This window comes from Mustela nivalis (assembly GCF_964662115.1).
Source record: "Mustela nivalis genome assembly, chromosome: 3".
NCBI lineage: Eukaryota > Metazoa > Chordata > Mammalia > Carnivora > Mustelidae > Mustela > Mustela nivalis.
In genome coordinates this window covers 173,492,600-173,506,466 of record NC_139022.1, presented here as the reverse complement: position 1 = coordinate 173,506,466, position 13,867 = coordinate 173,492,600, and the positions used below count along the sequence as shown (strand labels likewise).

At 45.2% G+C, this 13,867-nt stretch overlaps 1 protein-coding gene across 4 annotated transcripts in view; it reads right to left on the bottom strand.

Moving 5' to 3' along the window:
* Positions 1-13,867, bottom strand: part of SEMA5A (semaphorin 5A) — a 466,391-nt gene that overhangs the window by 61,758 nt on the left and 390,766 nt on the right. For all 4 annotated transcript variants that reach the window (XM_082725185.1, XM_082725188.1, XM_082725186.1 and 1 more), the window contains 2 exons: positions 13,045-13,188; positions 3,620-3,767 (listed from right to left, as the gene is read on the bottom strand). In XM_082725185.1, coding sequence (XP_082581311.1) covers positions 3,620-3,767; positions 13,045-13,188 — 292 coding nt within the window. The remainder of the gene's footprint in view (positions 1-3,619; positions 3,768-13,044; positions 13,189-13,867) is intronic.

Sequence of the window (13,867 nt, the reverse complement as noted above, 5' to 3'; positions counted from 1 at the left end):
CCCTGAAACTTTGCGCTCATTGATCAGAAACTCCCTGTTTCCCTCTCCCCATGCCCCTTTGGGGCTCCTTGATTTCACCACCCTTCCTCTTTTTGAGTCTATGAATGTGATTATTGTAGATACCTCATGTAAGTGTCACCATGCAGTATTTGCCTTTCTGTGTCTGCCAAGTTCCCGTAGCAAGATGTCCTCAAGGTTCATCTGTGTTTTGCACACCGTGCAATCTCCTTGTAAATGCTGAATAGTATTTGATCATTTGTACACACATTTTCTTTATCCACTCATCTCTCAATGGACATTTAGACTTGCCACACTTGGCTCTTATGAATAGTGCTGCACTGAACACAGGAGAACAGATATCCCTTTAAGATCATGATTTTGGTTCTTCTGGATGTGGAGGGATTGGAACCCTGGTACCTTATTGGGGGAATGCAAAACAGTGCAGATGCTTGGGAAAACAGTATTGCAGTCCTCAAAAAGTTAAAAATGGAACTACCTTATACTGAAATCAATATCTTGAAGAAATGTCAACATTTGGAATTTTAAGAGTAGGGTTTTGAGGAAAAACATAATAGCTTTAAATGGGGCCCTTCACTTGTCTGAACTCAACTTCTTATTGAGATTTATTTGAAGGCTTGGAGATTTATTTGAAGACAAGAACATATGAATTTCACAGATGACACTTGGAAAATCTTTTCATAGTATTTCCATTTTAACATGGTGGATCAAGAAAAGATTCTTGTCTTTTATATCTTGTTCATACTTGAAATCAACGCTTTTTCTATAAACTGCTATAGTCCTCAGGAATTCGAGCTCTTATTATTCCCACAGATGTGTCTTTTACTGTGTAAAAAACATGGCATTGGCATACTGTCATTTTCGGTAAGCTTGACTTGGTGAAGCAGCTGGAGTCCAGGAGTAACAAACAGAAATAAGGGTAAGAAGGAAAGGCCAGAGTCTCTCAAGCATCACCACCTTTGATACTCATAGTTGTCCTGTGGGGGAAGGGACCATTGTCCCCTTCTTGGAGGATAAGATAGATTTAGAAATGCCACATGAGTCATCAGCCATATAGACATTGGCAAGTGGGTCATCAACTTCATGACTCAAAAATCAAAATGTTACGTACACTTAACAGCTATTACCTTCTAGAAGACCTCCATGAAAAAGGATCCTACTTCAGGGCTCAAGATTTATAAACTATAGCAAGAATTTGACAATCAGCATATAACTTTAAGTAACTATCATTTTAAAATAAACTTAGGGATTGAACTGATGAGATCCATTTTTTGCAGCCATCCAACAAAGCCAAGCCTCTCCTTCCTCCTGTTTCTGTCACTCACTTGGCATTAATGCCTTCAAAGAGAAAGGAACTGCAGTAAGTGGGAAAAGCCACAGGAGAAGAAAAATAAATGTTGTGTTTCTATCATACAAGAGCAGAATGCTTGAACACCTGGGCAGCTGTCGGTTAAGCGTCTGTCTTTGGCCCAGGTCAAGATACCAGAGCCCTGAAATTGAGTCCCACGTCCGGCTCTTCATTCCATGGGGAATCTGCTTTTCCCTCTCCCTCTGTGTTCTCTCTCTCTCTCTTTCAAATAAATAGATAAAGTCTTTAAAAAAAAAAAAAAAGCAGACTGCCCCATCGTGCCACAGTGATACCTTCTTGGAAGTACATGACCGGGAAGAAAAAACAAACAACTCCCCCCGCCCCAAACTCACACACCCAAGAACTGACATTAGGCTCACTAGAGACACGCATGACATTTGTCTGGATTTGAAAACTGATGTTACATTTGTTGCATAAACCATAGTTCCACAAATTTGGATGCAAAGCAATAAACACATTAACACGTCAGGAAGACATTCAGTTTTTACACTTATAATCAGATGTATCACACACACACACACACACACACACACACTCTCTCTCTCTCTCTCTCCAGTGACTACATAGATCTGCTATACTTTCCTTCATACAGTTCTTTCTTTCATTAAACTGTTAATAAATGTAATTATTGAAGTCAATTTATAATAAGAAAACGAATGACCTGAAATGTTTTCTCTGAGTTCTCTGTACTGGAAAGTTTAAGAAACTAAAGTGCAAGATCGACCCAGGTCATCCAGCCCTGCGGAAGCCCAGCTGAGGAGAAGGACCTTGACATATGAGTGGAGATCCCCGTCTCTGAGGCTGAGCCACCAGAAGCAGGAAATGATGTATTTCAGTAAATAATAAAGCTACTCCATTTGAACTGTTTTCCTAGAGCAACTGAGTGTTCACAGATTTACTCTGCATATTTTAATAAATAATTTTAAGTTTCAGCATCTGAAATAGCAATACCTTTATCATCCCAAACTGGCACTAAGAGTCTTCATTTATCATTCCACACTGACCACTCTTCATGGCCAAAATTAAGGCCAAGCCAACCCAGAAAGAAGTGTTTCTAGAACAAACAAGAGCTTCTATTAAAGCTACGGCAACAGAAGGGGAAGGAATCCAACTGCGAATCCCAATAACAGAAATCTCCTCGGGTTGGACATATGACAAAAATGGCTCTAGCCTCTCCCTCTGTCTGAGTTCTCCAGGTCTCTCTGGAATGTGTATCTGTGCTTTCCTGCAGCACTAACACATCGCTCAGCCTCAGGGACCAAGGTTATGAATGCAATGCAAAGGACAACTGGAAAGATCAGTGAGGAATGAGGCCAAGCCAGCCCTTCTGGCGTGGAACGTCTCCCCCAGCACACGCCCACCCACCATGCCCTCTTGGGGGGCCAGTGCACGGGAAGTTGAACGAGGTGGAAGCCCAGTGGCCTTCAGCACTCTGTCATTCTTGCAGGTGGTGCAGGAAGAGGAAAAATGGGCCTTTGGAAAAGTGCTTGCACGAGTGGAATTTTATTTAAGGGTTTAGAGTGTTAAAAGAAATATGATCTGCTAAGGCAGAAGAAAAACAAAACTATAAGTTGTCTTCGATTCCCTCTGAACTGGCCCCAGTGTGCTCTAACAAGAGCTCCACAAACTTTCTCAAACCTCAGAGTGTCTCAGTTCTATACCTTAGCATGGTTCATTGTGGAGACCTTATATACCATTTTCCCAAACTGAGTATCGTGAGCAGAGGTAAGCAGACTGAAGCTCTGTCACAGCTCAGAAATCAGAATTGAAGAACTCCAGGGGGCGTTTATCCCATAAGTAAATATTTTATTCAAAAAGCCTCCAAGCTACTATGAACGTCCACTATTTCCTCCAAATATTCTCTTTAACTGGAGAAACTTACATGATTTACAGCCCATAGTACATGCAGAGTACCTTGAGCCTGGAGATTTCATGTTTACAGAGCATTTCATGTTTGCAGAGCATCCTAGTGCCTGTTGAAAACCCAATGTTCGCAGAATATCTGGTGCGTGACAGCATGTGATATCTGTAGAGCATCTACTATGTACAGAGCCTCCAGTTTAAAAAGCATGTAGTGTTTGCAGAACACCTAATGCTTGCAGTGTATCAAGTATGTCCAGAGTACCTTGTGTTTGCAGAACACCTAATGCTTGCCATATATCAAGTGTATGCAGAGCACCCAGTGTGTGCTGGCTCTGGACATGGGCTGGAAACGAGAAGGTCCGTACTCACCACATTACAGCCTGCGCAGTCAGGTCCATTCTCGCAGGTCCTGCGGCGAGCTTGAATGCCGCCCCCACACTGGGTTGTGCACCGTTCCCAGGGACCCCAGCCTGTCCAGAACATGTGCGGGGGACACAGCAAGTGTTCGTTGCAGTATCTGTGATGGGGAAACCAAGAGGAAAAGGAAGCCGTTCAGGGCAATATGAAGCCACAGACCTTTCCACAGTCTGTCCCTGCACCGATGTTGAACACATGGGCATGCTCCGCGTGGAGGGGCTCTGCGTGTGCGGAGTGGTGGCACGGTAAAGGGGGCAGATGTGGTGCTGGCCATGCTGTGAGGGCACAGACAACGGAATGCACGGGACACAACGAAGAAAATGCTAAACTCACAATGCAGGATGGAGCTTCCTGTGCAGCCAATTAGAGGAGAAACAAACAAGACAAAACCCTTCAAATAGGCACCCCAAAATGGGAACACACAGAGAACATCTAGGCAGGGCGTTTATCTTCTAAACACAGACACTGAAAGATAAAGTAGGTTACGGGCATGAAGTCAGCAAAACTGTAGTTAGGACTCATTTCTCATTCTTGAATCAAATAAGGTGCATAATCCTATTAATACAAATTAAAGTTAAAGCCTGATTTTAGCAGGAAGCCTCACGCCATATACTTCTTAGGTTATTGTATTTTTAGATTTATCTTCAGACTCTCCAAATGACGTCAAACAACCTTAATTTAAAAGACCAACAGTTATTCCAGAAAAGTTGAATAACTATTTACAAACAATGGTCCTAGTTCTATACTCTCTACTTCAACTTATACATTCATATTGTCAATTACTAGCCAACTACACAGGGCCTTCGTTAGCCTTAGATGAGTCACATTTCTCCTCGGCCTTTCACACTACAAGTGAAATGAAGCCAAATGAGAGAAACAAATGAACAAACAAACAAGCAAAAAAAAAACAAGAAGGAAACAACCTGGCATTCCTTAGGTTATAGCTTCTTGGGAGAAGGAGATTGCTCTGCCCATAAGCAAACTTAGCAAGACATATCTGGCCATTTGAAGGACTATTTAAATCTAGTTATCCACCTTCTACACAGAAATTTAGCTTCTAGAGGACAGCAGCATGCAAGACTCTTCCTGACCTGTCTCTCCCCATCTGGATTCAGACATAAGGCAGAGAGACTCTCATCTGCGAGACGAAGTCCATCACCTGCAATGTCATGGTTCTTAATAAGTGCTAAATCCTGTAGGGCACTACGTAAAGGCCGTTACAAAGCTCATTTCCATACGACCGGTGTGTACAACCCAAGATGAATATCGGGAAATGGACACAAGCCCAGAACAGAAAATGCTGTCTTAATGAGTAGAAAGTAAGGACAAATGGTAGCTGGTTTCCAGAAACCAGGAGAAGTCATTTGGAGAGTGCAGTTTCCAGAGGGCAAATGCTGATAAGATTCAAGTGTTTTTTCACCAAACCAGGAAAACTCTGGAGAGATTGTGAAGGCTTCAGGGCCAGGCCAAGCCGAGGGGAGTCCACCTGATGAGGCAAAGTGAGCAAAGGCCACCACTGTGGAAAAGAACAGAATATAGAAGTGGGAAGGAAGAGTGAAGGGAGAAAGGTGACCTGGAGAAGAGAACAGAAGAGGGTGACGGGAAGTAGCATCACTGACCTTTACGACAAGGGAGCAATTCAAAGGCCCACAGAGCTCGAGAGATAAAGCGGCACCGGCCGAGTTCGAGAGTGGAGACGAGGCTCCCCGGGTTTCTGCCTCATCCGACTGGTGGCCTGGAGCTCCCTGAGATCTCTGGAGCTCTCCATGCGTTAAGTGTGGTGTCTGGTCTTCAAAGAGCCCACCAGAAGGAAGACCGGAGGGAGCAGATGCCAACCAGGGGAGAATGGATTACAACAATGCAAGGGAGACGCGTTCCAAGCTGGATGGACATGATGGTGGCGGAACGAGGAGGGAAAGGGACAGCCTTGGGTTTGGTGGAGCGGAGCAAAGACGGGGCAACTGTGAGTGCAGGGAAAGACCAAGAGGCGAACAACAGAGCCGCATGTCAGCCTCCCATTTGTGGGAACGTGGGAGACACGCATCCTTCCGGGAAGAGAGAGCTGACAGGCCATGGCTGAGTTGCCTCCAAAGGCGAGAACCACTAAGGCACATGGTTTAGTTTCTCTAAACAGTCACACGGAAGACTAGTCCATGGGACTGAACGATCCTTTCTCTTTCATCTTCTCAATTTTTAAGAAAGAGAAGCATTTGGTTTCCCTCTTCTGGACAGTTGTACATACACAGCCTCCCAAGGCTCTGACTCAGAGTTCAGGGCCATGGACATACTTATGTGTAGAGGAGAAAGGGAAGGTATTTTCTATTAAGACAGGGGGACCTCTAGGTAGGAGAGCCCAAACGACATTGAGGGGACAACAGATGAAAAGAACTGGAGGTCAGCAAGCATGGGCAAACATGCAGAGTTGCAAGAAGGAAAATGTCCTTGACTGCCCAGCGACTATGAACACACATGCTGAGGATCGGAGCGTCCCAAAAGGAAGGTGTCATTCAAGGACATGTCTGGGAGAAAAGAAAACTCAGACCATCAGAGCTCACAGCATTTGATTCAAAATATCCACGGGTGCCTTGTCGCACTGTGGATAGACTGAGACGTAGAAGGCCACCACCCGTTTCCACACGGATACACTGACATTTAAATGGACCAGGACTCCTTACCCTCATTGTATTTTAAGGAAACAAAAACAAGCCATAAAAGAATATGGAGGACAAAGGAAAATCTTGCTAAATATGCTTAAAAACACTTGGCTTTTAATAAAAAACACAACAAGGGAGCTACCATTTTCCCATAGTAAAATACATCACGGTGCACAAATACTTTCTCGGATTTGCCTCTGGCGGGCCAGGTCTGAAATCACCTAGCACGTTAGAACAGCTGAATCTGCACAGGAGAGCCTGAAAACCACATATAGCATAGAACTTGCAAGCAGTGTCAATAAATGATATAGTTGGCTACATTTTAAAGTTATCCACCACTTGCCTTCCATTTTTCTCTCTTCTCTTATTACAGTGGTCCTGGGAAAACAGTGACACCAAGGTATGTGACAGTGTCACCCTCTGCAAGGCAGGTCAGGAGGGCAGTAGCAACTGTAGGCTAGCCAGCTCTGCCCCTTCATATCTGGGTTTTCACTCACAACCTTCCCCGCCCCCCCCACCACAGGACAGTCTGATCAGAGGCAAAGCCCTCACAACTCCCCAACCCTGGGTTTCCCAGTTTCACGGAACCAGGGTCCCTCCGACCCCCTTGCTCTGCCACCCTGACCAACACACGCTCCCAACAGCAGGCCTCTTGCTAAACTACCATTGGCTCTTCAGCATCTTTCCTGGTCATAGGTAACAAGAGGGATCAGAAGTTAGTTACCTTGGCGACTTGGTGTGTTCAAGGATTTTTACTAATTTATGAATCAAATATCTACACAATGGACTGGCCAGTGGTTCTTCACACACAGATCGGCCACGTAACAGCTGGACGCTGCTGACACTTTATTGGCTCTCCTGGAGCTCTAGGACCTTAAAGCACTGCAAGTCAGATGTATTTCATGATGCATTAAAAACTAAGATTTTAATTTTGCCCGTGACTGCTCATTCTCATTTTGCATTTAAAACTGAATTAATAATCCAGCAATATTTCTCCATAAATTATCAATTTTTCCATAAAGCTCGTCTCTGTGAAAAGAACTGCCTTTCATAACCCCATGCGGACTAGGTTCTTGCCATTGTATCGTTTCTGGTCTTATCTCTTCATGCTACCAGCTGCGTTCTGCTCTGGTTTGGTCCGTGCTAGTTTCTCATTGCAGCCCCTGCCAATCCTGAACCAGTCAGGACCCTGTGAGAGCCATCTTCTCCTGGCTTGGCTCAAGTGACTGTCCCTTTCCTGGAACATACTGGAATAATCAAGTCTCTGTGGTACTGGAGAAACTATACCTACACCGAGTTCCCCCTACTATTAACTTTTACCCCAGGAGAGAGCTAAGAGAACCCATTAAGGGAGAGGAATGACTTACAAGGGAGCAGTATGTTGCCTTGCTAAGCAAACACACCCTATGGAGAGACAGAGGAAAATATAATTAAAAAATGATAAAAAATAATCAAATAATAAAAATCATATAATAAGCCCCCATTGGTTCCTGGGACTCTTAACTTTAATAATACAATGGGGGCAGACTCTGATGTGGTCCCCCATGCTTCCCCCCCCACCCCCCGAAGTCACAACTTGCGTGATCCCTCCCATTCACTGTGTGTGGCTGGGGGTGGGGGCTGGGGAGGACCTGTGACTTCTCCTAACCAACAGAACATAGTAAAAATGACAGGATATCACTTCCATGATTGAACCTATATAAGACTGCAATACCCCTTTTTTTCAAGAAGGCTCTCCCCCATCTCCAGGTCCAGCGCTATGAGGAATGAAGCAGTTAGACCTGAATGGTGTAGGCAGCGAGGGACGGAGGGAGCTCTGGCCCATAGACTCAGTCTGACAGCATCCGAGGAACTGAATGCTGCCGACAACCATAGGATTTGGGAAGCACATCCTCTCCGGTCAAGCCTCAGATGAGACCACAACCATGGTCCACAGCCTGCCGCAGCCTCGTAAAATCCTGGAGCAAAGGACCCAGGGCTACAATGTCCAGGCTACAAATCCACAGGCCCTGTGAGCCAATACACATGAGATGCTTCCGGCCCTGAGTCAGTGGTAACTCTGTTACGTAATGACTCCTGAAACAGATTTTGGTGCCCTGACATGCGGTGCTCCTGGAGAAAATACCTAGAAATGTGAACATGGCTTTGGGACTGGGGAATGGGTAGATGCAAGGAGAATTTGGTGGATCAGGCAGAGAGACTTTGAGGATGCTGCCTGTGAGGTTTTAGAGGGAAACAGGATAAGAACTAAAACTCAGCAACAAAACCAACCCAATTAGCAAACAGGCAAAGGACGCAAGAAGACATTTTCAAAAAAGTAGACAAATGGCCAATAAGCACAGGAGAAGATACTCAACATCAACAGCCCTTCGGGAGATGCCGATCAGAGCCACAATGAGATAACTGCTTTAGACCTCTGGGAAAGAAGGGAGAGAGGGAGAGAGGGAGGGAGAAGAAGAAAGGGGGAAGGAAGAAGGAAGGGTGGATGGCTTAGCCGGGTCTGGCGACACGGAAGGCTCACACACTGCTGCGAGAACGTACAATTGCGAAGCCACTGTACAGAATGCTTTGGCAACTCCTCAAAAAATGAAACACAGAATTACCATCAGACCCAGCAGGTCCACGTCTAGGTTTATACACAGAAGAATTGAAATGGGGACTTGAACAGACACTCATATGCTAATGTTTACTGCAGCGTTTTTCACCATAGCTCCAAGGTGGAAATGACCCACCTGCCGACTGGTGGGTAACGAGGTAAATACAATATGAGGTAACCATACAGTTGTGTATTATGCAGCCGAAAGGAGGAATGGAGCTCTGACACATGGTCCGGCATGGAAGAGCCTTGAGAACATTATGCTATGTGAAACCAGCCAGACACAAAGGTGCAAACAGCATATGGTTCTATTTATACGGAATATCTCAACTAGGCAAATTCAGACCAGAAAGAACACAGGTCAGAGGTTACCAGGGTCTGGGAGGAGGGGAAGATGGGGAGTCACTGCGCACTGTTTACAGGATGGGAGTGACGACGTGTTGGAAATGGATAGTGTCATAGTTACATGACACAAGGGTCATTACTGCCACTGAGCCGAACCCCTAAATGCAAAGAGAAAAATTCACAGCGAAATGGAACACCCAAACCCAGAAGAAAAGAGGAGCCCAGGATTGCAAACTGGGGGGAGGAAGAGCCTTGTGACATGAGGCAGAAAGTTCCGAGGCTGTGACTGCGGTTCTGTGGAAAGCGGGACACGTCAATGCTAAGTGCCAATGCTGGGGACATTTCCAGCAAAGGGCCGGAGCTGCTGCCCAGTGTCTTCTTGATGATTCTGGCAAAACGTATGAGGGAAAGAAAAGAAAAATTGCGGGCAGGAGTAACAAACAGGAGGGACCAGGGTGGACTAATTTTGGAAGTTCTGAGTCTCTTCTGATGGCAAATACCCTACAATTAATAAACAGCTTCTGAGCACCGCGAGGACTGTTTAGCAGAGAGGAAAAAAGCCGAAAATGATGACACAACCTTTTGTTAAAACCTCAGGAAGACCAAAGGATCAAGAGTAATTTCAGTTCCACAAAGAGTGCTCCCAGGAGGTCAGGAGCGAGGCTCTGGAGGCCACAGATGGCCTCCATCACAAGCCAGCCATGGGGTGCGGTCCCTCAGCCGGCAGGAGGCTCCCCTACCCGAGAAGGGCTATCTCAGAAAAGATCTGTGGGTGTGGATTTGTTTACTAGCGTAAACCTCCAGGGAATCCACAGCCCATCAAGTTAATTTCAGCCAAAATACCAGCTTGCGCTGAAACATACGGAGAAAGTACAAATGGAATGAGTCTTCTAGAATCCAGATTTCTCCTGGCAGGGAACAGGTTGATACAACTACCCAGTCGCAAGCACACGCTAACTTTTGCAAAGAAGAAAAAAATGATTCAGGAAGCAGAAATGAGAGCCCAGAAGGCAGAGCCAAGAACCGTGCAGGATTACACACAGACCTTAAAACTTACTCCGGCAACTCCCAACACTTGTCTGGCCAGATTTCAGAATTTCTATAGATCAGTGATTCCTCTATACTTTCCATCCGCCCCTAGCACCAGAACAGAAATGTCTGTAGCTTTATTCTTGTCTCCCACCACCATACGTTGGGTGTACTGGTGGCAGATACCTCGACTCTGATTTTAGAGGCTGACAGACTGAGAGGATCGACCCCCAGAAAGCCTCACTCATATCTGAGCCTGATTTAAAAAGAAAGGTTCTGGAACCTGGGGAGATGATTTAATGCTATAAAACTTCTGGGGACCTTGGGAATAGGTGAAATACATTTTGCATACGGAAGGGACATGAATGACTGGAGGGACATGCAATCGACTATGGCAGACACTCCAAGGTGACCCCAATGATCCTCGTCCCCCGGTATTTATGCCCTGCACAATGTCCCCCTCTTGAGTGTAGACAGGGTCTGAGACTTCTAACCAACAGAATACGGCAAGGTGATGGCATGTCCCGTTGTAACTGTGCCATATGAAACCATACTGCCCAGCTTGAGAGGATGCTTTTCTCCTTGTAGTTTGAGGAAGAAAGTGACCATATTGGGAAAGCTCGTTTGGCAAGAAATGGAGGTTCTCAGTTTGATGGTCCACAAGGGACTAAATGCTGACAACAACCACGTGATCTCACAAGCTGCCCTTTCCCCAGTCGAAGCCCAGATGATCCCACAGCTCTGGCGGAGCAGAGAACCCTGGGATGTCACATTGACTCTCCTCCTCCATGAAGACTGTGAAATAATAAATGGGTGTTGTTTTACGCCACCAAGTTTTCGGAACTATGTTTACACAGGAAGAGAAAACGAAGGGCAGGGAGGCCAGAGTCTCCTCGAATCTTGAGTTTAGTTCTTAAATATATCTAAGGGACAGTGTTCCCTTACATTACATGGGTGGAGACACCTCCCACATAACACAACAAAGAAATCTCAGAATGGTTTGCTTAGGAAGACTGAGAAACAGATACCACGTTCTGGTTTTTCTAGATTTCATGAACCTCTTGATAGCCTGCTAACCCCCTAGAAAAGCTATTCAATGGGGAAGCTTCAGTTTTATAAAATCTTAAATTCCAGTTTTATAAAAATCTTAAAATTCCTATCCTTACCATCCACCCATGTGTTATGGGCATTCAAATACTCTTCCACATACAAAATGTTTATCTTGTCCAAACGAGCATGTTCCTTTTTCTTCTGTAAAAAGGGAACCTTTTAAGTGTAAGTCCTCTACGCATGCTAGCCATCCTGATCTTTCCCCATACATGCAGCCTTACAAAGAACCATACGTGCACACAGAATGTACATATCTATTAGCTACAGACTGAAAAAGCACGTTCCTGTGTGTTCAGCCTAGGAAAGCCGCTAACAGGCGTCAGATCTGCAGAGGTGCTGGGTCTCCAGGGCAGGCTCACACTGATGAAGGTGACTTTGCCCGAATGGGCTGTATTATGTGACGATGTAGAAAATGTTAAAACTGGTAAATCTTGCAAAGTTAAGAAATAGCAAGGAGACAATTCGCCCATAAGCGACTTTCCCACTTACAAACTGGTGTTGGATCGGAAAAGATAGACTTGCACAAGACTGTCTCAGGAGACTGCTTCAAAAACGACCAACCTTGCTTTGCAAAAATCATCTTTCATTTTCCTCTGAGACAAAAGGAATGAAATCTTAATTGGCAATTTAGGAACACAGTGAAGAAAGAAAGGAATGATTCTCCCAGGTTGTTCTGAGGTCACAATAAATACCCAGAAGGGAACTATCTGTACTATAAACCTACTGGTTTTGTCTCTGTAAATATTGATTACATAGCAAATAAGTGCATATGGTATTTTTATAAAAGCCTCTCACTGAACCTATATGATCAGATATAATCCTTACTACATTTTAATTAAAAGGTCCCGAAAGCCATTTTGTTTCACACGGATCAGTACAGTACGTTTCTATTAGGATGGCGGAATAAAAATCCAGAGCGATGTGAGATTCACCTGCTTGGATTTTCTCCCAACAATCACAAACTAGAATGTACTTTGCATATGCAAGGAAGAGCCAACCATCACAACTGTAGATTTTATGATGCTGAGCCTAATGTCTGATTCGATGGAAAGCAACAAACTATGCAACTCCAGACTAGACAGAACCTTCCCCGCTTACAGCAACAGGTGGCATGGGATCTGGGTTCTCCTGGGTTCTGCTGCGCTCCTGGGTGGGAGTTAATAGAGCAGTGTGTGGTTATCATACAGTCAGACCCTGACTGTGTCCTCACCTTGTTCCAGCTGCTTGATTTAGCTCTGATGGAAAACTCTACTTCATCTGACTGCTACCGTGGGGACCCAGCGCTGCCTTAGGTCCTACTTGGAACTGCAGCTTTTGAGACCGGGTCTAGTTGAATTCTAATGAGTCCCCAGGGAGGCCAGGCCAGCGGTGCCCACTGTCCCTGCATCTCTGCTCCCTCGGGAAGGGCTCAGCTAGCCAGCCTCGTGGGCACTGCTGCCGCCGGAGCTCAGATGCGGTTAACACGAGTCTTCGATCAAAATGAAAGGATGTCAGGAAAAGAACAGAGCAGTGTGGCTCAACAGAAAGGGACGCCACAGAGAAGCTAAGCGACGTCCCAGACTAAGCCCCCAGGGAACCCGGGCCGCACCGGAATGGCAGGAAGCGAGAGGACAGTGGTGTCGGGCCGGAGCGGCGGCGCCTACCTCTCCTCGCGATTCTGTCCCACGCACACCCGGCCCCCGTGCCGGGGAGTGGGGTTGCTGCAGGACCGCTGGCGCACCTGGAAGCCGATCCCACAGGTGGTGCTGCAGGGAGACCAGGAGGTCCAGGGGGTCCAGCCTCCGTTCCTGGAGAGAGGAAGCAGCGGAGTCACAAAGTCAGGCTCACCAGATCCCTGCATGCAGCCGCCTCCAGAGACCTTCCCGTGTCCCACGCGCGGACTGCCGGACTGTGGGCTGGGAAGGGAAGGGGAACCCGAGCCACAGGACAGGGCTGGACGTGCTGTGCCATGGGACCTGGGCTCCAGGGAGGTCCTGCTCCTGGTTGTCTGATTTTAGAGTTTAGGTTGGACCTTGGGCAGTAACGCTTACAGTGCACTAAAAATAAGGTGTCATATTAATCTGTTCGATAAATTAATTAATTTATTTTTACTTATTATTATTATTTTATAATTATTATTAATTAATAAATTAATTTGTTCAAGTTATCCACAATAGTTTGAATATATAATTCCTATCACAATTTCAATAATTGGAATACATAATTTTTATAATAATTTCAGATAATTTCTCTGAGAAAATTCTGTATTAGAAACTATTAAAAATTTTTAGGTATGAAAAAGTTTAACTAATGAAAAATAAGTCTATTTCCTTGAAAAGCAATATGAAATAAATCCCTGAACCTGTAGAGTTTATGCTTTGACTTGTAACATATCATTTAGAGTCTGTAAAAAGTGCACATCTGAACAAAATAGCATCTAAAACTACCTATAATGCTCACTTTTAAAATCTACTAATATCAAAGAAA